The sequence below is a fragment of the Heterodontus francisci genome, chromosome 19, assembly GCF_036365525.1.
Source record: "Heterodontus francisci isolate sHetFra1 chromosome 19, sHetFra1.hap1, whole genome shotgun sequence".
In the NCBI taxonomy this organism is placed as follows: Eukaryota; Metazoa; Chordata; class Chondrichthyes; order Heterodontiformes; family Heterodontidae; genus Heterodontus; species Heterodontus francisci.
This window is the reverse complement of record NC_090389.1, coordinates 62682911-62706472: the sequence shown is the minus strand read 5'-3', so window position 1 is coordinate 62706472 and position 23562 is coordinate 62682911. Positions and strand designations below refer to the sequence as shown.

At 40.9% G+C, this 23562-nt stretch overlaps 1 protein-coding gene across 12 annotated transcripts in view; it reads right to left on the bottom strand.

Annotated features, from left to right (window-relative positions):
• ptpdc1a (protein tyrosine phosphatase domain containing 1a) overlaps window positions 1-23562 on the bottom strand; it is a 179691-nt gene that overhangs the window by 63800 nt on the left and 92329 nt on the right. For 3 of the 12 annotated variants that reach the window (XM_068051770.1, XM_068051778.1, XM_068051782.1), the window contains 3 exons: window positions 12103-12160; window positions 9601-9692; window positions 2212-2383 (listed from right to left, as the gene is read on the bottom strand). In XM_068051770.1, coding sequence (XP_067907871.1) covers window positions 2212-2383; window positions 9601-9692; window positions 12103-12160 — 322 coding nt within the window. Of the gene's footprint in view, window positions 1-2211; window positions 2384-9600; window positions 9713-10432; window positions 10744-10841; window positions 10989-12042; window positions 12161-23562 lie in introns of those variants that run through there. The other 9 variants (XM_068051771.1, XM_068051780.1, XM_068051775.1 and 6 more) reach the window with 6 other exon arrangements.

Sequence of the window (23562 nt, the reverse complement as noted above, 5' to 3'; positions counted from 1 at the left end):
TTTATTCTTAATACTGGATTTGTTTTCCAATGTTCCTTGGGATAATTACAGGGTAATTCAACACTTTTGCACACAATCATGGCCATGTCCCTCACCAAAAAAAGATTACAGGCCAGAATTTGCTGAAAAAGTACAAATAAGCCAGCAACAGGGTGGCACAGTGGTTAGCACCACAGCCTCATAGCTCCAGCGACCCGGGTTCAATTCTGGGTACTGCCTGTGCAGAGTTTTGAAGTTCTCCCTGTGACCGCGTGGGTTTCCGCCGGGTGCTCCGGTTTCCTCTCACAGCCAAGGACTTGCAGGTTGATAGGTAAATTGGCCACTGTAAGGTGGTATGAAAATTCAGGGAAGGTGGGGATGTGGTAGGGAATATGGGATTAATGTAGGATTAGTATAAATGGGTGGTTGTTGGTCAGCACAGACTCGGTGGGCCGAAGGGCCTGTTTCAGTGCTGTATCTCTAAATAAATAAAATCTCAGATTTAGATTCATTGGACTAAATAAATAAACCTATGGCAAGGAAGAAATACCCTGTGAATTTGTGAAGTCGCAGGGCGCTTTGTGCTGCTCCGATGCCAAGATTGCATAAGCTAAGCTTGTATTCACTGGAATACAGATGGCTAACAGGTGATCGGACTGAGATTTTGAAAGGAATTAATAGGGCAGATAGAGAGAAATATTTTCCAGCCAGTGGGGGAGTCTAGGACAAAGGGGCATAACTTTAAAAATCAGAGCCAGGCCATTCAGAAGAGAAGTTAGGAAACACAAAGGATGGTAGAAGTGTGGAACTCTCTCCCACAATAATTATTTTTTTTATGAGATTGGGTGGATGGAGTTAGAATACAGATCATCCTTGATTTCACTGACTAGTGGAACATGCTTGAAGGGGTAAATGACCTCCTCCTAGTCCCATGTTCCTAACTGTCCATTAAACTCACCAGACAAAGTTTAGGTCTAGTAATTAACAGCGTAAGTACCCTGCAATAACACAATAATTGTTACTGACTGCCAATCAACCTTGCTAGCCTAGAAAGGGAACAAGCAAAAATGTGGAGTTTCATTCCTTCAGGTAGTGAATTGCTGTTGCAGATTTTAAATTTTATCATTTTTTTTCTTACTTTTCCTTTCTGTCTCTTTTTGCTCGCTTTCTTAATCCAATCTTTCTTTCCCTCTGTACCTAATTTGGTATTGAATTCACCCACTCTAATTCACCCTCCTTCTCAATCTTTCCTCAGCTTATTTCTCAATCTTTAAATCCTATTGGTTAAGACACCCAGTTGGTCACCAAAGGTTCCAGATACCCAGTCCCCCTTGCCGTGCCATCATCAGCTTGCACTTGCGACACTTTGTGGCCAAAAATATTTTGAGCTGAAGAGTGCAGGAGCAAGTCTAAGTAACACGGTACACCATGAAATGCCATGCCCCACCAAATGCTGGCAGTTATTTTTAAAGAAATGACTAAAATTACAGTTCAAAAACATGAAAAATGACTTTTTCTTTACTCCCAATATAGAATGTGGAGCAGAGCTAGTTAAATAAAACATTGATGATTACATGTTCTGCCTAAAATGACCAATTTGGTCTCCTTGATATTGATTCACCTGATGGCTGTGTTTGAAGATATAAAGAAAATTGCACTTGCTTAGAACCAATACAAGGGGAGCCAATTTCATTGGTTTTCTTTTTGCAGTGAAATTGCAAATGTGCATATCAAGAACACGTTTACAAATTTACTACAAATAGCAAACACCATCAACAGAGGATGCTCTTCTCCCAAGATGTATGTAAACATTTGTACTGCCAATATACATCAATGGGTTTCATTATTAACCTCCATCAGTGAAGCAAAGGAAACAATATAGTTTCTGATTATAAAAAGGTTTCCATAGCCAGACTTGAATATATATAAATATAAATATATATAAAAATATTTTTAAAACTTCACAAAATATGGTAGGCTGAAAAGGTCAGTTACCAAATCATATGAAGCAGTGCTTCAATTTGTTTTGAAACAGCAAATTACTTTTGTCACAAAAGCTGTTACAAATAAACTGCATGGCAATGTGTCAATACCCTTCACTTGATAACAGCAGAAAAAGTTCCTATTCTTTATACTAGTGAAGTATATATATTAAAATATAGTGGAGCATATATATAACAACCGGTCACAATTTTTAACCGTTCTTTGAATAGAAGAGCCAAAAAACAATACCATGAGGAGTATAAGCCTTTAAGTGCTTGTTCCTCTTCACTCCATCGGGATGGATTTTCATACTTGCAGGCACGACCACCACATGCCATTGAGCACTGCATATGACCAGGAATAACATGTCTCAAGCGTTCTCCAACTTTGGTATACTTGGCTGTTGGACGTCTCATACTGCCTGAAATATAAGAAGCATAGATAATCCAGCAAACTTCAAAAATATAAAGCAATACATGCCTCAAAAATAAATTTATTTAATGCATATTCTTTCAATTATGCTGCGAAAACAGTTGACTGACAGCTTTTTAAATATGGTGAATGCATCAGGGGTGAGAGTGGCCAAAGACCAAAAAGGTCTGAAAATTAGTGGCTGAAGACAAAAAAAGTCTGAAATTTTTTTTGACAAGGAATCATGCAATTATAGCACTGTTAATGAACTATAATGAATGCTAATGCTTCCAGGTCACTACAACTGTACAGAAATATAAGTTTTTCCTTTGTTTACCTTTGATTACCGTCAAGATGGTGGACCGATGCATTTGCATAAAATCTCCAAAGTGACCTCAACATTCCAACATTTTCAGCATTTAATAGTTAGTACATCATGTAATTATGAAGGATGAAGTAAACGTTAACACTAGAACATAACCTTGAAAACTTATTCAGAAATCCATGCTCATTCGTCGTCACTAAAACCTCAGTGGGGCCTTTGGCATCGCTTTCCTCCTTCTATAGCTTTCTTCAAGCCTCCCTGAGTCCATGTCTCAATGTCATCCACCCATCCAATTATTCCCTCTTCCTCTTCTGTTTTTTCCCTCAATTTCTCCTTCAATTGTTGCCAAGACAAAGCTGTCAGGTCTTCGTTTTCTATGTCCATAGTTGGCTATCTTTCTCTCTCTAACTGTACTTAGCAACTCTTTTGATTCCTACACTTCTACTCTTGATCTAACCCAATCATTTGTCTTTCTGTCCATCCAACTGATTCTGAGCAACCTCCACCATACCCACATTTCATAAGCTATTATCTCCTCTCATCCTCTTTCTTCAGAATCCAATTCTCGCATCCATAGAGTGCAACACTCCACACTAGTGACTGTACTAGATGTTTTTTTTTTCAACTTTGTGCTGATGCTTTTGGACTTCCAGACACTACTTAAGTCACCAGTCACACCTCTTGCCGTAGTTAATCTAACCTGAATTTCATTTTTGAATGGAACTTTGGTATTTATCATTGAGCCAAGGTACTTGAATTTGTCCACTGCCTCTATTTTGGTGCTTCTAATCCTTACTTTGTCACTGCCATTTAGAGCCATAACGTTGGTCTTTGCATCATTTATGTTCTGCCCAAAAGACTCACCATGTCTTCTGACCAGGCCAGCCATAGTCTCTAGCTCTTCTTTTGTTCCGACAATGAGTGTGGTGCTGTCTGCATACCTGAGATTTCATATGCTACGACCTCCTATGATGCAACCACATCTCTCTGGTAACTCGCTTCCTGCACCATCCTCATCTTCTCTCCCATGGCATTAAACAGCATGGGTGACAGAAGACACTTGCCTGACTCCCTTCCAAACTGGAATTGGTTTCTATGTTCATCACCAACCGATGACTCGTGAAGCATTTCTGTACAGCTCTTGTATTAGCCACAGAAGATGTTTGAGTACATCAAAGTCCATAAGTGCCTTCCATAGAGCATCATGCTGGACAGCGTCGAAAGCTCTGGCATAGTCTGTGAACATGAGCAAAAGCTGGGCTTCCTGCTTGTTTTCACATTTCTGCATGAGATTTCTGAGCATAGCGCCAATTGTACCCTGGCCTGAAATAAGGCCAAACTGCTCCTCTGCCACTTCTCTGTTCACACAGCGGGGTGAATCTGCCTGATGACATCAAGCAGAACTTTAGATGCATGACTGATGAGACTTAGCGTACGATATTTTGGACATTGTTGGAAGCAATTCAGAGAAGATTTACTAGACTAATACCTGGAATGAGGGGGGTTGTCTTATGACGAAAGGTTGGACAGACTAGGATTGTATCCTGGAGTTTAGAAGAGTAGGAAGCGACTTGACTGAAACATACAAGATCCCGAGGGGTCTTGACAGGGTGGATGTGGAAAGGATGTTTCCCCTTGTGGGAGAATCTAGAACTAGGGGTCACTATTTAAAAATAAGGGGTCGCCCATTTAAGACAGAGATCAGGAGAAATTTTTTCTGAGGGTTTTGAATCTTTGGAACTCTCTTCCTGAAAAGGCAGTGGAAGCAGAGTCTCTAAATATTTTTAGGGCAGAGGTAGATAGCTTCTTTATGAGCAAGGGAGTGAAAGGTTATCGGGGGTAGGCAGGAATGTGGAGTTGAGGTTACAATCAGATCAGCCATGATCTTATTGAATGGCGGAGCAGGCTCAAGGGGCCAAGTGCCCTATTCCTGCTCCTAATTTGTATGTTCGTATGTCCTGTGGGCCTGCTATCTTGGGCATTGTGGCCATCTCAGATGTAGTCCACTTGCAAGTCCATTCACCTGTTGTCCATGTATCAATAATTTCTTAATTACATCCACTACTGTTTCACTTCCTGCTTTCAGTGCTTTTGCTGAGATCTGATCTGGTCCTTCTGCCTTTCCACTCAATGTTCTTTATAGCTTTCATCTCATCTTTCAGTACCTCAGGTCCACGACTTTTTTAACTTCCAATCTTTGTTTATCTTTTCTGGTTCTTCTTCAAACAGTTTCCTGCAGGAAATATCCCACCTCAACCTGATTTTGTCATCATATAACAATTCTCCGTTTTCAGCCTTGTTACCTATTACTGGGTTTATACATTTCTTTCCAGCTATGACCTTGTCTACTGAATGTACTTTCTTGGAGTTACCATTCTTGAAAGCTTCTGCTTCTTCAGGTGTTTTGCTCAGCCAGTTGTTTATGGCTTTTAAACAGGTTTTCTTCACATCAGCACACAATGAGAGGTATTCTCTGCTTTGTACACAAATCTGTGCTAAAGTTTTACAAACACTGCTAATTGACTGGTTAGGTTTCCCCGTTAGCTGAAGAATGCAGAGTTGTAACATGGGCCTTTCTAGCTTTCTGAGCAGCAACCATCATAACTGCTTTGGCAGAGCATTTTGTGACCAGTTTCTGGTGAGCAATTTCTAGCCTTTTCCTCTGTTCCTCCTCCTCTTCTTCTCTCCCCTGATGTTTCTCCTCAGCAGACATCTTGTGGGCCTCTTGCATATACTTCACCAGTTTGCCACTGACAAGATCACTAGCCTTCTGTCTTCTTGCGAAGTACTCTAAACTTGACTTATCCTCTGCTCTCAGTGCATATTACAGAGTTTGGATGGCACTGTACATGCTAACATTCATCCGGATAGACACGGAGTCAATATTAGCCATGGTACTGAAAGAACCTTCAACCATACGTCCATGGAAGCAGCTCATCAAAGCAAATACAAGTTTGCAGAGAGTGTTATACTTGCTCCCTTCTGTACTTTATTCCACCATAGCTCTAACCTTACTTCCTTTTTGTATGGGGACAACTGTTTCTCTTTATGGAATTGTCTTGACCTCTAGACAGAAGCTCTAACGGTCTCCCTATCCAAATCCCCACATACACTGCACCCCATCTGACTCCCCCAACCCACCCACTGAGTATCCCATCCAACCCCTCTGCCTTTCACACCCACAATAGACTGCACTACATCAGAAACACACACACACACACACACCAGTATGCCACCCAACTCCTTTCCCTTTCACAGAGAGCGAGAGAGGGACAGAGAGACAGACAGAGAGACAGACAGAGAGACAGACAGAGAGACAGACAGAGAGACAGACAGAGAGACAGACAGAGAGACAGACAGAGAGACAGACAGAGAGACAGACAGAGAGACAGACAGAGAGACAGACAGAGAGACAGACAGAGAGACAGACAGAGAGACCCACCCACCCAGAAACAGACAGGCACACACACACTCCCAGAGAGACAGACAGAGACACAGACACAGTACCCCATCCAACTCCTCTCCCTTTCACACCCACATACACTGTACCCCATCCAACTCCTCTCCCTTTCACACCCACACACACTGTACCCCATCCAGAAACATACACACATACCCACCAGTACCCCATCCAACTGGCCTTCCACATGCACACTGTACCCCATCCAACTTCCCCCATGCACACAGTACCCCAACCAACTTGCCACTGCATGCCCCCCCCCCCAACACACCATACCCTATCCAACTACACACACACACACACACACACTCACTAACTATCCCATCCAACCCTGGGATGGTCGGCTTTAAAAAAAAGAATCAGTATGGTCAGCGAACTGACGGTTCCAATTTTTTTTAAAGCCTGTCTTTTATGGTTGGAAACAGAGAAGCCAATGGTGGATTTCTGAAACCCCAATGTGAGAAATCTGCCATTTGGCAGAAATTCTCATCCCAGATGCACATTAATTGTTGAGACAAAAACTCAGAATATTAAAAGACATAGTTTAACAAGATTTATGAAAAACTATTTAAAAAACGATATATAAAATATAGATGAAGTAAATAATCAACTTTCAAAAATACTAATTTATATGTAATAATTTTACAAAATCACACCCTAATGGAGAGCCTTGCCGAGCAATGAATGCACATCAGAAATTAAAGCTAGTGTTTCCCACAACTTTCTGTCCAGTAAAACTCCCGATATCTGCCCAAGTGGGCAAGGCTCAATCTCCCTTTAACATTAACCCTCTAACATTTAGTATAAATGTTTGTGTATTGAGGTACAAATTTACATACACCTATTTCACAGCTACTACTTTGGTTTAAAAATAAAACTAGATGCATCAACATTCAAGTCAATCTTCCACAGATTATATAAAAACATGTATGAAACAGTACATATACTCTAAAAATGAACACTCTTTAAACATAAAAAACCAAAAATCTAAAAATATTCCTGTTTTAAAATAATGTAAACTTCTATTATACTGGAAGTCTAAATCACAGCATCACAGTAAAGCATTTACTTTTTCCTGGTGATAGGCTGGTTTTGGCCTCTTCAATACTGACTGAAGATATAGCAACCATAACCCGGTGAGTGGAAGACGAAAGCATCTCTATGGCTGAGCTCCGACGCCTCTGCAAAACTCTACCCAGGCTATCAGAAGCAGAGCGCTTCTGATTCTGAATGAAGCTGCTCAAATACTCCACTGCTGAATGCCTTCTAGAAGATCCCTGCATGGTGATGTGCTTGAAATACTCAAGCCTTGAAACTGGCAGTATTGAACAGCAATAGCATGTAAAAACAACAAATTACAGTGTTGAAGTTGCACTACAATCTGATGATATTCTGATAGTCTACATCAGTCCTTTAGGAGAGGCTAAGGGGTTTCCATAGTAACAAACTGCAAAGCCAATTATGTCAGTCTGTGGCTGCAGCTTTCTTTGTAGTGCTGCAGCTTGGGAAAGTTATATTCTAGTATTCGGCAATATCTACAGCAGTCCAATAGGTCAATTTTGCAGCTGATTCATACCATGTTCAGAAGCATTATGCTTCTGTGTATCAATGCAGCAAGTGAGGAAAGATTAATCATTATTGCCAGATCCATTGTGTAATTTGACTACTATAAACGTAGAATATGCAATGGGATCATAATAAACTACTTCTCTGGATAGAACAGCAGAAAAAAATCTTACATTGACAATCAATTATTTAAAACCTTGCAAAACTGTTTTCTATATACCCAGACAGTACTGCAATTATGTAAAACTTGAATATTCATATTGCCTGAAACGTGATACATGAGCAATGCCAACAGGACAAATTGCTTCAAAAACAGGAATAGCCAGCTTAAAAATAACTTTACACCCTTCTGAAATTTTCCATTAAAAAGTTGATCATAAGCAGATATTAATCTTTTATTGATATTGGGCTGATTGAGAATGATGCTAATATTTGGGGGAATTCTGCACTGTAATTTCTTGCATTATATTTCAAAGAAAATCTCACATTTAAGTACTATACATGTAGCTGTTAAAACAGATTGATTTGTCTAGCACGTCCATGTACACTCTATCGCTACAATTTTATGAAAATGGCATAATTGCGCTGGAGTTGACTCATGGCACACAGGTGGACTCGCACTGGCAACTTGGGAGCAGCCCACATTCACGTTTGTGCTATATGCTCACTTCTGGATTTAAACTGGCTCTTCGCACAATAACAGTTTGCCCAATGAGTTTGGCTTGTGTGCATGTGGCTGTTTAGTGCAAAATCTAAATGAGATAGAAGCTCTTTTAAGAGATTTGGTTCACCATTTAAGAAGTCTACCTGATCAGGCCAAGTTTCAGGGCCCATCATGTAGCCAACTTAATGATCAAAACTTGCACTGTGGGTGGAGGCTCGCTTGAAGTGAAATTTGTTAAGGACCTTTTTAAAACAGGTTAGTTAAAAATTGTTGTGACACTGAACATCTGAAGACACCAGTAACACAACTTTAATTTCTTCGCCTAACAAAGTTTTTGGTCATCTCTCCTAATCAATGTAAAAGTTTGGTGTCCACACTCTTCTGTGAACTGCCTTAAGATATTTTCCCCCCCCAAAAGTGTTATATAAATGCAACCTATTTTTACAATCATCAATAATACGGTTTACCTCACTGCCAAGTATTTTAATTGAGTTTACTTTTACCACGGTTCACTCCAAAGTACACAATTCATTTTGATTCAAGAAAGACAGAACTAATTGTTCTAACTAGGCCAGCAAATGCAAAATTATCTGTTTGGACATTAACTTGCATCTCCATTAACATATTTTAAATGCAGCAGTGAAACATCTCATGACTACCAGTTGTATTAAAAGTTCGGTTTCTATTAAAATTGGAACTGAAGTTTATTTTTAAAATGTTAAACACATATGCATGCGCTGCAAGAACAGTATTTCCCAAGTAACTTTTGAGCTTGACTACTTTGTTGCAAATTATGTAACATTTAAATTTCACATTGCAGGTAATGGGCAGAGGGCAACATTTATTTCCTATTCTGAGCTGCCCAAATATATGATGCCTGGATTGGTACCATAACAGTTATTTTTCACAAAGCAGTGACTTACAAAGGCTATTAGGCATGAAAGCTCAACCACATAAAATTGAACTGAAATTATACACAGGCCAGACCAGTGGGGACTGTCAGGTTCCCCTCCCAAAAAGGCATTACAAACCAATTGCATTTTTAACAAATCGGCACTTTTCATGCCAATTTTTTTCTGGTGCAGAAAAAAGACAAACTGAATTCAATTTCACACCATTGCAATGGTGCGATTTGAACTCACCACCTCTGGCTTAGTAGTTCAGTACCAAAATGGCTAAACCTAGTTTGTTAAAACATTATTTTAAATTTACCTTTGTCTGAAGTTATAATATATCTCCTGTGTTCTAATGAAGAGTAAGGCAGTTCAGGATGTAAGGAAATTCTTGTAGCCATGGCAGTATCTGTTGAAATATACATACATATCTATAATTTATTAGAGAATCATAGAATTGTTACAGCGCAGAAGGCGGCCATTCGGCTCATTGTGTCCGCACTGGCTCTCTGAAAGAGCAACTCCCTCAGTTCCATGCCGCCACCTTCTCCCCGTAACCCTGTACATTCTTCCTTTTCATGTAACAGTCTAATTCCCTTTTGAATGCTTCAATTGAACCTGCCTCCACCACACTCTCAGACAGTGCATTCCAGACCTTAACCACTCGCTCTGAAAAAGTTTTTCCTCATGTCACTTTTGCTTCTTTTACCAAATACTTTAAATCTGTGCCCTCTTATTCTTGATTCTTTCATGAGTGGGGACAGTTTCTCCCTATCTACTCTGTCCAGACCCCTCATGATTTTGAATACCTCTATCAAATCACCTCTCAGCCTTCTCTTCTACAAGGAAAACAGTCCTAACTTCTCCAATCTATCTTCATAACTGAAGTTCCTCATCCTTGGAACCATTCTCATGAATCTTTTCTGTACTCTCCCCAATGCCCTCATGTCTTTCCTGAAGTGCAGCGCCCAGAACTGGACGCAATACTCCAGCTGAGGCTGAAATAGTGTCTTATACAAGTTCTACATAACTTCCTTGCTCTTGTACTCTATGCCCCTATAAATAAAGCCCAGGATACCGTAGGCTTTATTAACCACTCTCTCAACCTGTCCAGCCGCCTTCAATGACTTATGCACATCTGCACACACTACCTGTCTCTGCTGCTCGACTTCCTACTGCCATGTTTTTGTCACTATCACTTTTTCCATTATAAAGTTCCTTTGTCCATATATATGGATGGAAACTGTCTGAAAAATATATGCATTTTCATCAAGAGCTATTCATATGATCACTTAACAGACAGCCTTTAACAGAAATGCTATACTATTGGGTGAATTACCTTGCCCTTTTTCTGTCCAGTGAAGTGTTCATTTCCAGGTGCAAAGCACAGGGGAAAAAAATAATTGCCAATATTTATGATGCCATGCACCTTCCTTTTACATTGCCTTATTTCTAAGGCTTAACACAGCTGCAAGAAAACATGGGCCTACAGCACAAGAATTGTCAAGACTTACTTAAACAGTCTACAAGGATGACGAATGTGGGAAATGGAAATGTTACCTTGGTAAAGTAGACAATACTCTGAAGTTGCCTCCAAGGCAAAGTGGAAAGGTTTACTCTGCACCAGGCAGGTGATACCTGGCTTAGAAAGGCTCAATTCTGTTCACTGGGTGCATGGAAGAAGAAACTGTTGCATTTCTTCAGCATCTTGATAAGTACAAAAAGAATCAACAAAAAAAAAGGCAATATCTGTGCCTGATTCTGTTTAGTAGCTTAAGGCAATATAGCGAGAAATTTTGAAAAGCATGATCCGAGATGGTGACCCAATAACAGATATAAATACACAACAGTTTAATCACAGCTCAAATGGCACACTGGACAAGCAGGTGCGCAAGCTATTTGTGCCAAACATTCAAAAACAGACTCCATTTGCTAAAAATTTCCTCGGAGTTCTTATCCATACTTTTGCCACCTCTAGACTCAATGATTGTAAACATCTTCCTGCCAGCTTTGCATACTTACCCTCCATAAACCCTAACTTATACAAAATTCAGTCACCTGTATCCTGTCCTACACTCCCATCATTCCTGCCATCCTCATCAATTAACACCAACTCCCTGTCCACGAATGCAATAACCTTCAATAAATTTGCCCACCCTACCTCTGCAACCCTCTCCAGGCCTGCATCCCCTCCCATTCCCTTCAGACTAATTCTGGCTTTTTGTGCATCTTACCTTCTCCCAACTTTGGTGACAGAACCTTCAGCTCTGATGTCTGAAACTTCCTCCTTCAACCCCTCAACCTTGCCACGTCTATGTCAAACTTCCAAAAACACCATCAAAACTCACCTTTATGGCATTTCCTGCCATTGTTCAGTATCATTTTATACAGTTTATTTGTTCATTTTTCTTTCACTGTAAAGAATCTTAAAGCATGTCCTGTGATACATTATTAAATAAATGCAAATAGTCAAAGTAGAGAAGCAGAACATCTGAACCCAGATTGAGAGCTAGATTATGTAGAATTTTTATTTGATTGAATTATCCTTCACATACACTAGAACTGCATAACAATTATGTGTGCACTAGAACCTTAAATATTGCTGATATTATATCTGTGCATTCTTTCTGTCCATCTCTACACACTAGCCACGCAATTATTTTCACCCAAGTGAAATTATATGTTGATACTACTGTAACTACACTAAAAAAATGAAGCGAATATGTTTAATTAATCAAAAGAGAAGCGCTAATCTATTTACCAGATCAGGTGACAGAAGGGAAGGACACCCAGAGCATAACATGAGAAGGGTAACTTAACTTGAAGAATGAGGAGGGTCCTGACATTGTTGTTCAAGCACCTGCGATAGCAAATCCACCCTGTAAACCAGCATGAAAATTATAATTTTTACTTAGATGTCCAAGCCCAATAAAGGCTCATCAAGATAATTCTGGTTTCTTCTGTCCATATTGTTTAAAGAATCTGGGAAATAAGGATGAAAGCAAGAATTGGATACAGGAAACCAGTATAAGTCTAGATGAAAATAAAAACAAAGTGCTGGAAATATTCAGCAGACATGGCAGTATCTGTGGACAGAGGAACAGAGTTAACGTTTCAGGTCTGTGACCTTTCATTCAAACCAGTGATCCATCCACAGATGCTACCAAACCTGCTGAGTATTTCCAGCACTTTGTTTTTATTTCAGATTTCCAGCATCTGCAGTATTTCGTTTTTATTATGAGTCCAGACTATATACACAATGTCTATAGTTATGTCTCCAGATATCCTCGCTTGTAGGAGTTCACAATAGATTATGTGCCACACTTGTGACGGTGAATCTTGCTGTTGCCCAGAAAATGTTGCTCAGAAAATCTAGCATAAAATTATTAATTTCAACAAGGTATTAGCAGAAAGCAATCCTATATAGGAATGAATTTCAGGCCAAAGCATATGTTTCTCCCCCTATTGCAATGCTTGCTGACAAATGTCACTGCAACAGTTATATGCTGGAGATTTATTACGTGATCTTGAATCAGATTCTGGAAAAAAAAGGACATCTAACCAGATAGCTTACAACAAAAATCTATTCAGGTACTACTTCGACTCAATGTGGCCAAAAAACACCATTGGTGCAAGTGCATCCTACATGAACGAAAACTAGTGCAAATCTATCAGAATGAGAATGTGCTAATAACACTTAATTCTTTGGGGTCAGCCATTTATGTAATATTCACAATTTCAATGTGAAGGGAGCATATGAACAATGGAAAACTGAAATTTGAGTCAGCCCATTAGAAGGCTTTGCCAAGGTTGATGGAAAGACTATAAAAAAGTGAACAAAAATGAGTAAAGGAAATTCGATGTGCAGTTATGAATCTGCTGGCAAGTGATGGAGCAGGCCTGCTGAAGTGGAGCTGGTGCTGCATAATGTGCTTGTAAATACAGTCACCTTGTGAGCCATTCCATAGAACAGTCACCATGGCCACCACTGCAGCAGGCTTTCATGGAGGTGGAGTTGAGGCTGGAGGCACAGCTAATCATGATCACTGGTTACACCATCCCATGCTGCTTGCATTGCCACAAACCTGGCTATCCTTTCTGCTGACTCAGCTGTGAAGACTGTTACTCACAGTCACTGCCAGGAAGGTATGCCAGAGACTGAAGCACCTTGATGGGTGCAGCCAATCAGCATACGCTGGTGGTTGATCACTCTGGGCATCCCTTCTTTCACATGCTGCTACTAAAATTAGCACATACCATAACTGTTGCGCGTCAAACATTCTTATTGATGCCATCAGCCTGCTTGTCTCAAGTTTCCTTTGTAAAGAGCAGCTTCTGCATTCAGAAACTGTCTCCTAAATGAGGTACATTTACCTCTTTCTGGAGATACAGGTGTGTGTATATCGGCACAAAGCTCCTTTGTGCAGTCAAACCTACCTGGCATCTCACTGTAGGTTTGCCGCTTCCCAAAATGTTTGATTGACGAAATCCTATTGGGAAAACATAGGTGCCAGTAACAGTACTGGGGGCAATTATTTTTTGCAAACATTTGGTACAAAGTCTCATTAAGAACTCAAGTGCTAATAGAAATTAAAGATGATGCAGAAATGGCCGAAAAAACTGTCCTTTAAAGAAACTTCTGGCAGATTACTCTGTTACTAGAAACTATGGCTGGCCCGTTTCTCCAAATTTCTTGATACAACAGTTTGCAGAATACTTTAAAAGCAGCACAGCTGCAAAAAGATTTTTCTAATCACTCCAATTGAAGGTGACATTTCAGAGCAAGACCAGTGAACTCGGCCACTTTCTGGTTTGGCAAATCCTGCAGGTAACGTGCCCTGCTTTTCTATAGGCATAAGTGAGTTATAAACGTCATGATTTCTGTGAAAGCGGGTTTGCTCGCCATCATATTTTTCGTCATTTGCGTACCAGAGGTACATGTTTTGCCATCATCCAGTTCCACCAGAATTCTGTATGTATTTTAGAGCAGATGCAACTCAGACCTATCTGATTTCTACCCATGTTCCAGCACTCTGGAACTACTGCACTTTTGTCCCCAAAATATTGCAGAATTTCTGGTCCCCTGTACCTAGCACATATCAGTGTCATACAAAGGCTGGTGAACTCTCTCACTTGTAAGGCTATGGATGCTGGATGTTATGAAAGCTGGACTTTGTAACATGATTATGTTTTAAAAACAGATTTTTAAAAGTTTAAGATGGAGTCAGAGAAGTCAAGTGACCTCACATCCACTCCTCTTAAAGACAAGACAAGAATTTTAGTTACCAGGACAACAAAGATCCAAGATCAAAGACTTTTTTGAAAAAACAGAGACTGCAGCGATATAGCACCTGAAGAACAATGGGTTTCACTCTCCCAAACTTTTGGGTTGTAAGCAAGGAGTCAGTGATTCTGAGAATGCAAAGGTGCATCGCAGCTGCCAACACCTGGAAACAATGAAAAGCCTGGGTGGCTCTGCTGAAACCAGACTTGTGGACTTTGCAGATTGGAAAAGGACAATAGGCTACTGACTTGTGATTCCAGGTAAAGATAACAGATTTTCTGAAGGCAGGGAGACCCGCAGTAACGCCCTCAAAACAGGATGTAGGAATGGAAGACAACCAGCAGTGACACCTCAAGGGAGAGAGAAAGGGAACACCTGCTCTCAAAGACTGATACAGCAAAAAGCTGCAAAGACTTGAAATTGTTTGTAAAGTTGAGGTTTGCGGAGAAGTGAAAGACCAACAGCATCACCAAGAATTGCCTTACTCACGAACATCCAGGTCGAAAGTGTCAGAAGTGAGCGAAGAGGACACTGACTTGGAGAAAGATCTGGGAGATCCAACCCTTGCAACTGGGAGGAGTTTGGGACTTTTAACCACAAAGATTTTGCCAAAGAGGACTGTGTATTGTATAAGTGTGGTGTGAGGTTCCCAGCTGTTTTAAAAAGAAAATGCCTTTTTTTGTAATTTGGGGTATCAGGTAGTTACAAAGAACTATTTAGTTAATGGGGATTTCTTTTAGTTTAGTTTTTATTAATAAGTCTTAGAACGTGAATCTTGATGCGCAATTCCTTAAATTGGTGTGGAGGTTCAGATCTCGTATTTTAATGTTAAGTGTTACGGTCAAGGGTGTGGGTAGCCCCCACTGTTCCACTCCCACTGACCAATGTTTTTGTTACTAGGGTTTTAACCCCTTTGTGTTTTATCTGTCAAGTAAACAAACAGGCTTTCTTGTAGGTTTAAAACAAATTAACCATTTCTTGAGCAATATTCACTCCCAAAATGGTTACAATCACACACACGTTCACTCACGCACATACAAACACACACTCAAAGTGACAGATAGAAAGGAAAAGGGGGTAAGTATGGGTTTTATGGCAAACCTGTTGAATCTTCTCAGAGGTCAATTTCTCTTTTTAAAGTTGCAGGCCTGGGTTGTTTGTAGATATCTCTGTTGGTTGAAATTTCAGTCTGAAGTCAGGGGACCACTTTCAGTTCTCTGTTGCACAAGTTGAAGTGTAGAACTCACAGCAGGGAACCTTTTTGGCTTGGTGGATTTTCTCCCTGGTGAATTTTCTCCCAGCTCAGTTGGGCCGACTTTCGTGATGTTCGTCCTGGGTCTCGCTCTCTCCCTCCAGAGAGCTAATTTTAAAGTCAAAATGGTCTCACATCTTGCCTCTGTTGGGAGACATAGATCTTCCTCCCTGTGGTGACCGACAATGGCCCAGGATGTAGCTACTTCACACCTTTGCTTCAGAGAACACACTGAATTCAAAAATGTCTCTTGATGGGTTCAGGTTGGGTGTAATTAACATCTCTATGCTTAGAATGTATCTTTTTGTCCTTGCCAGACAGTATGACAGCTTGAATATACAAGGCCATGTCTTCTAACCTTCGGTGGCCATTTTTTCCATCACATTTCTTTTAAAAAGTGGACAAAGTGGAGTTTTAGAACTCTTCAGCTTAAAATCTGGCATTTTCATTTGCTGCACTTCACAAGAGCATAACAACGGTCTGAGATCGTAACAATTGGGTGAATTCAGGTTTCCAAGACCGAGATCAGGGCTCAGTACAGGGTCCCTTACTGTTTGTGGTATATATCAAATGATTTAGTCTTAAATGTAGGGTGCATAATTAAGAAGTTTACAGATGAAATGAAAATTGAGCATGTGGTTAATAATGAGGAAGAAAGTTGTAGACTGCAGGAGATATCAATGGACTGGGTCAGGTGGGCAGCCTAATCCAACCTTTCAGCTCTTGGTCCATATGGGTTATGGGAAGGAGGGAACAGAAAAGATTCACGAGGATGTTGCCAAGAATTAAAAATTTTAGTTATGAGGATGGATGCAGTTTGTTCTCTTTTGAAAAAAGGTGGCTGACGGGAGATTTAATTGAGGCATATAAAATGCCCACAAGGGCAGTGGAAGCGGAGACAATGACTTCAAGAGGAGACTGGATGACCATTTGAAGGAAATAGACTCACAGCGTTACAGGGACTGAGCGGGGGAGTGGGACTAACTGAATAGCTCCATGAAGAGCCCGCACGAACTTGATGGGCTGAATAACCTCCTTCTGTGCCATAAATGCCAATGACTTCGATTCTATGATGAGAGGTCCAGATAGAGTGATGTTACGCCAATGTGTTTTGCCAAATGACAATTTTCTAAAATCCACGGACTGGAGATTTGAATTTATTTTTTTTTTTAAAAAGACATTTTTGAAAAAAACAAGCTGCCAGCAAAGTTATCCTTTCAGCTTAAGATGATCACCAAGTTTGCTATACTGTATCCTACATTACAAAAGGACTATGAGGAGAGGAAATGTCTGTGCATTTCCCAACAAGTTTAAAAAGGAACTACTTGTTCTCTCAGCAAGCAGAGTGGGCGGCACAGTGGTTAGCACCGCAGCCTCACAGCTCCAGCGACCTGGGTTCGATTCTGGGCACTGCCTGTGTGGAGTTTGCAAGTTCTCCCTGTGACCGCGTGGGTTTTCGCTGGGTGCTCCGGTTTCCTCCCACAGCCAAAGACTTGCAGGTTGATAGGTAAATTGGCCATTAGCAATTGCCCCTAATGTAGGTAGGTGGTAGGGAATATGGGATTACTGTAGGGTTAGTATAAATGGGTGGTTGTTGATCGGCACAGACTCAGTGGGCCGAAGGGCCGGTTTCAGTGCTGTATCTCTAAATAAATAAATAAATACTGCTAACTGCTATGGTTGGATGACTAAGTGGCTGTCATGTCATAAGCTTCCACCCCCTCCCCCACCCCCAAAATCTGTGGTTTTTAAGCTGGCATTTTTCTCTGCAGCAGAGGAGAAACAACTGGACTCTGACATGAGCAGACCCTAAGTGGGGTTTCGGTCTCTCGCACTCTCAAAGCTTTCAAATCCTGCTTGTTGACAGACCACCTTTGCATACCCTGGCTACAATCTGAAACCCCATCGGAGATCATCCACATCACTATCTCCCAAGAGATTCACCAAACCAGTTATCTACGCCTTCAAACTAAAAGCCTCGGACCACTGTGTTCAGCTAGAAGCCAGCCGAATCGCCAAACTCCTCAAACTGTAGACCTTTTTTATGGACTGTACCTCAACCAATCTACCTTTCCCCGCTCTGTAACCTGTGCATGTGAGAGTGTGAAAGTTGGTGTTGTTGATTATTTTCTCAGTTCGGTTTAGGTACAATAAAGTTAACCTCTTTCTTTGTTAACTCAAGAAATCCTGTCCGATTGATTATTTACTTGCAATGATGATAACGAGAACCAAACACCTATTGAATTGGCCAGTACATCCAATTTAAAAAAAGATTTAAACCTGTTGTGGTCAAATAAGGAGAGGGAAAAGAGGAAAGCCCTTCAACCCCTCCTCACTTGACCGTAACAATGGATAGGAAGGATCTACTTGTGTTAGCAGAGAGGTCAATAACTAGGGAGCTACAGATTTAAATTAATTGGTGGAGGGGTTAGAGGGGCGTTGGAGTACTTTTCCCAACCAGAGGGTGGTAAGGGTCTGGCACTCACTGCCTGAAAAGGGTGGTAGAGGCAGAAACCCTCATCACATTTAAAAAGCATCTGGAGATGCACTTGAGGTGCCGTAACCTACAGGGCTACGGACCAAGAGCTGGCAGGTGGGACTAGACTGAATGGCTTTTTTTTTCAGGCAGCACAGACACAATGGGCCAAATGGCCTCCTTCGGTGCTGTAAATCTTTCTATGTTTCTATTAACAAATCTTTGTGAGGACAAACCTCGATAAAGCAAAAATTAAAGATTGGCTTTTAAGTCACTGTCAGACTGCATAAACATGAATGAATCAAAAGCCACTGAAATCAGTCAGCAACTACGAATGAGGAAGAATAATTAGTTGAAAAATTAAGCAATCCAATCACTCAAATATTTGAAATCCTCCAATCCCAAACTGACCAGCATCAGTCAAATTGGTGAAATTTTTAAGTTGGCAGATGAGGGTAAATTGAATGTGCAGACATTTGTACCTAGACTTGATCTAAATGTGCAACTAATACCATATGTATTAAAAATCAGTATAAAAGGGTCCATGTTATATTGAAAATTTCTATGTCAACCTGCTCTTGCACACAATCTCATTACAAAAGTACATACATTTTCCTGCAATTGTTTGTTACTCCTATAGGTGGCACAATAACAGAGCTTTCAATGTTAGAAATGTCATACCTATCATAACACCCTCTATCTTATAAAGTGAAAAGGTTTTTTTTAAAAAAAAAACTGTGTTTGTATGTAGTTTCAAGCTCTGGTTCGCTGGATGACACTTGGAGCATTCTTTCTCTTCTGAACGTCCTCCATGTTTTCTACAATACAAGGTGAAATATGGGTGCAGGAAAGACAGACATGAGATTAAAACTACTGCTAGTGTGGAAGATAAATCACCAGCAGGAACTCGTTGAACTGAACAGCCAGTTTGTGTTGTAATTTCAGTGCAATTTACTTCCACTGTTGCATCGAGATTATTTTTAATTCTTTGATTATTTTTACTTTTGTATTCAGTATCCCTCAAATTCGTACCATTTTGACAGTCTAATAATTTTCATCCTGCCAGCTGCACAATGCCTTTCTCCCTGCACTAGCCCACTCCTCCAAAGCTGCATTAGTTCAGGTCCCTGCTCAAAAATGGTAGATCTTTTCAGGCCAGATTTTAACAGCTGATTGTTCAGCCAGAAGTGTCAAGGGGACAATGCCATTCAGCTATTTCCCATGGTCCCCACCACCATAGAACATAAGAACTAGGAGCAGGAGTAGGCAATTCAGCCCCTCGTGCCTGCTCCGCCATTCAATACAATCATGGCTAATTGCATCTTGGCCTCAACTCCACTTTCCTGCCTGTTCTCCATAACCCTGCACCCCATTACTAATTAAAAATCTGTCCATCTCCTCCTCAAATTTACTCAATGTCCCGGCATCCACCATACTCTGGGGGTAGTGAATTGCACAGATTGACCACCCTTTGAGAGAAGTAATTTCGCCTCATCTCTGTTTTAAATTTGCTACCCCTTACCCTAAAACTATGACCTCTCGTTCTAGATTGCCCCACCAGAGGAAACATCCTCTCTACATCTACTTTGTCAATCCCCTTAATCATCTTATATACCTCAATTAGATCCTCTCTCATTCTTCTAAACTCTAGAGAGTAAAGGCCGAAATTGCTCAATCTCTCTTCATAAGACAAACCCCTCATCTCTGGAATCAATCTAGTGAACCTCCTCTGAACTGCCTCCAATGCAACTACATCCTTCAAGTAAGGGGGCCAAAACTGTATGCAATACTCGAGGTGCAGTCTCACTAATGCCTTGTACAGTTGCAGCAACACTTCCCTACTTTTTATACTCTATTCCTTTAGCAATAAATGCCAAAATTCCATTTGCCTTCCTTATTACCTGCTGCACCTACATACTAGTTTTCTGCGATTCATGCAGGAGGACACCCAAATCCCTCTGCACCAAAGCACTCTGAAGTTTCTCTCCATTTAAATAATTTGCCTTTCTATTCTTCCGACCAAAATGGATAACCTTACACTTATCCATGTTAAACTCCATCTGCCAAATTTTGGCCCATTCACCTAACCTATCCATATGTAAATTTCTTATTTATTTATTGCAACTTACTATCCCACCTATTTTAGTGTCATCTGCAAATTTGGCTATAGTACCTCTATCCCTGCATCCAAGTCATTAATATAGATTGTAAATAGTTGGGGCCCAAGGACCGAACCCTGTGGCACCGCACTAGTTACATCTTGCCAACCAGAAAAGGACCCATTTATCCCGACTCTTTTTTCTGTTGGTTAGCCAATCCTCTATCCAAGCTAATAAATTGCCCCTAACCCCTTGTGATCTTACTTTGTGTATTAACCTTTTGTGCGGCACCTTATCAAATGCCTTCTGGAAGTCCAGATATACTACATCTACAGGATCCCCATTATCCACTTTACTTGTTACATCTGCGAAGAACTCTAGCAAATTAGTCAAACACCATTTACCCTTCATAAAATCATGCTGACTCTGATGGATTGCGTTTTGACCTTCTAAATGTCCTGTTATTGCTTCCTTAATAATGGATTCTAACAATTTCCCAACAACAGACATTAAACTAAGTGGTCTATAGTTTCCTACTTTCTACCTCTCTGCCTTTTTGAATAAGGGCGTTATATTAGCATTTTTCCAATCCACTGGAACCTTTCCCGCATTCAGGGAAATTTGGAATATTATAACCCATGGATCCACTATCTCCGCTGCCACTTCCTTTAAGACCCTAGGATGTAGGCCATCAGGCCCTGGGGACTTGTCTGCCTTCAATCCCAATGGTTTGCTCAGCACTTTTTCCCTAGTGATGATGATTGTTCTCAGTTCCTCCCTTTCTATAACCTCTGCATTACCTGTTACTATTGGGATGGTACTAGTGTCCTCCACTGTGAAAACTGAGGCAAAATACTGATTTAGTGTCTCTGCCATTTCTGTGTTCCCCACTATTAACTCCCCAGTCACATCCTCCAAGGCACCAACATTCACTTTAGCGACTCTCTTCCCTTTTATATTTTTATAGAAGCTTTTGCTATCCGGTTTTATATTTTGAGTTAGTTTTCTTTCATAATTTACCTTTGCTCTTTTTGTTACTTTTTTTAGTAACCCTTTGTTGATCTTTCAAAGTTTCCCAATCTTCCAGCCTGCCACTGGCCTTTGCAATATGGTATGCCTTAGTGTTTGTCCTTATGTTATCCTTAACTTCCTTGCTTAACCATGGATGCTTTTTCCCCTCTTACAATCTTCCTCTCTGGAATATATTTTAGTTGGGAGGAATTGAATCTCTCCTTAAACATCTGCCACTGCTCATAGATGCGGAAGTCCAACCAATTTGGTTCACTCTGCTGGAAATAGCTAAACACACTAGATACACTAGGGGTACGGGCCATGACAATATCCCCCCCTTCGCCCTTCATACAGTTGACGACCTGTACACCAGAACTAACCATAATTTTTCTAGTGCCGTTGGGGCACATACAATAGCAATCAAGCATTGCCATCCAATTCTGCTTTGGGTGTTTGCCTCCAGCTCCAGCATCGCAAGTATTTTTTCATTTGCTCATGGGATGTCAGTGCCACTGGTAAGGCCAGCATTTATTGGTCATCCCTAATTGCCCTCGAGAAGGTGGTGGTGAGCTATGTTCTTGAACTGCTGCAGTCCGTATGGTGAATGTGCACCCACGGTGCTAATAAGTAGGAAGTTCTAAGATTTTGACTCAGCAACGATGAAAGAATGGCAAAATTTTGCCAAGTCAGGATGGTGTGCATTTGGAAGGGAACTTACAAGTTGTGGTATTTCCATGCGCCTGCTGCCTTTGCCCTTCTAGGCCAGGGGTCAACAACCTTAATAACATGAGCCATTTTTTAAAATATAGTCAAAAACGTAATATCTTAAGAGCCACAATGCTGTTACTCAAATGCCGACAGTAATGAAAAACAAGACAGGCGCATTTCACCAACTTTTTAAAAGGTTTTTACAAAAAAATTAATTGAGTAATACTTTCTCACAAGTATAATGTTAATAAAACCATATAATTACCATCAAAATGGGTTTATTCGATCAAGGAGCCACACAAGTCCTTAATGAGCCTGGTGTAGCTCCAGAGCCACAGGCTGCAGACCCTGTTTTAAGCAGTAGGAAGCTGCAGGCTTGGGGTCTACTGCAGTGCATTTTGTAAGTGGTACACATTGCTACCACAGTGCGCCAGAGGTGGAAGGAATGAATTTTAAGGTGGTGGATGGGGTGCCAATCAAGTGAGTTACTTTGTCCTGGATGGTATCGAACTTCTTAAGTTTAGTCGCAGCTGCATATGTCCAATTGGGAGAGTATTGTAGCACATTCTTGACTTGTGCCTTGTAGATGGTGAAAAAGCTTTGGGGAGTCAGGAGATGAGAGTCACTGCAGAATACCCAGTCGCTGACCTGCTCTTATAGCCATACTTGATCGGCACCCCATCCACCACCTTAAACATTCACTCCCTCCACCACTGGAGCAACATGGCTGCATTGTGTACCATTTACAAGATGCACTGCAGCAACTCACCAAGGCTTCTCTGACAGCACCACCCAAACCCAAGATCTCTAATACCAAAGGCGAGCAGGCACACCACGAACTACAAGTTCCCCTCCAAGTTGCAGACCACCTTGACTTGGAAATACATCATTGTTACTTCATAGTCACTGGTTCAAAATCCTGGAACTCCCTACCTAACAGCACTGTGGGAGTACCTCCACCACATAGACTGCAGTTGTTGAGGTCAGCAGCTCGCCACCACCTTCTCAAGGGCAATTAGGGATGGGCTATAAATGCTGACCTTGCCAGTGATGCCCACATCCCATGAATGAATATTTTTTTTTTTAAATGGCCTTGCCAGTACCACCCACATTTCAGCAGTAAGATTTTTTTTTTAAAATGAGAACAGAAAGTGCCAGAAATACACAACAGGTCTGGCAGCATCTGTGTAGAGAGAAACAGAGTTAACGTTTCAGGTCTGTGACCAGAACTGGCAGAAGTTAGAAATGCAACAGTCTTTGAGCAAATGAAAAGTGGGGGGGGGGGGGGGGGGGGTGAAAGAGAAGAGGACAAGGGAGGAAGGACTGTGATAGGACAAAGGGAGGAGAGATTAAATGACAGGTGTCATGGAACAGTATGCAAATGGGTGCTAAATAGTTGTCGCAAAAGACAAAGCACGGGTCCAGAGAGAGTGCTAATGGCAGAATAATGA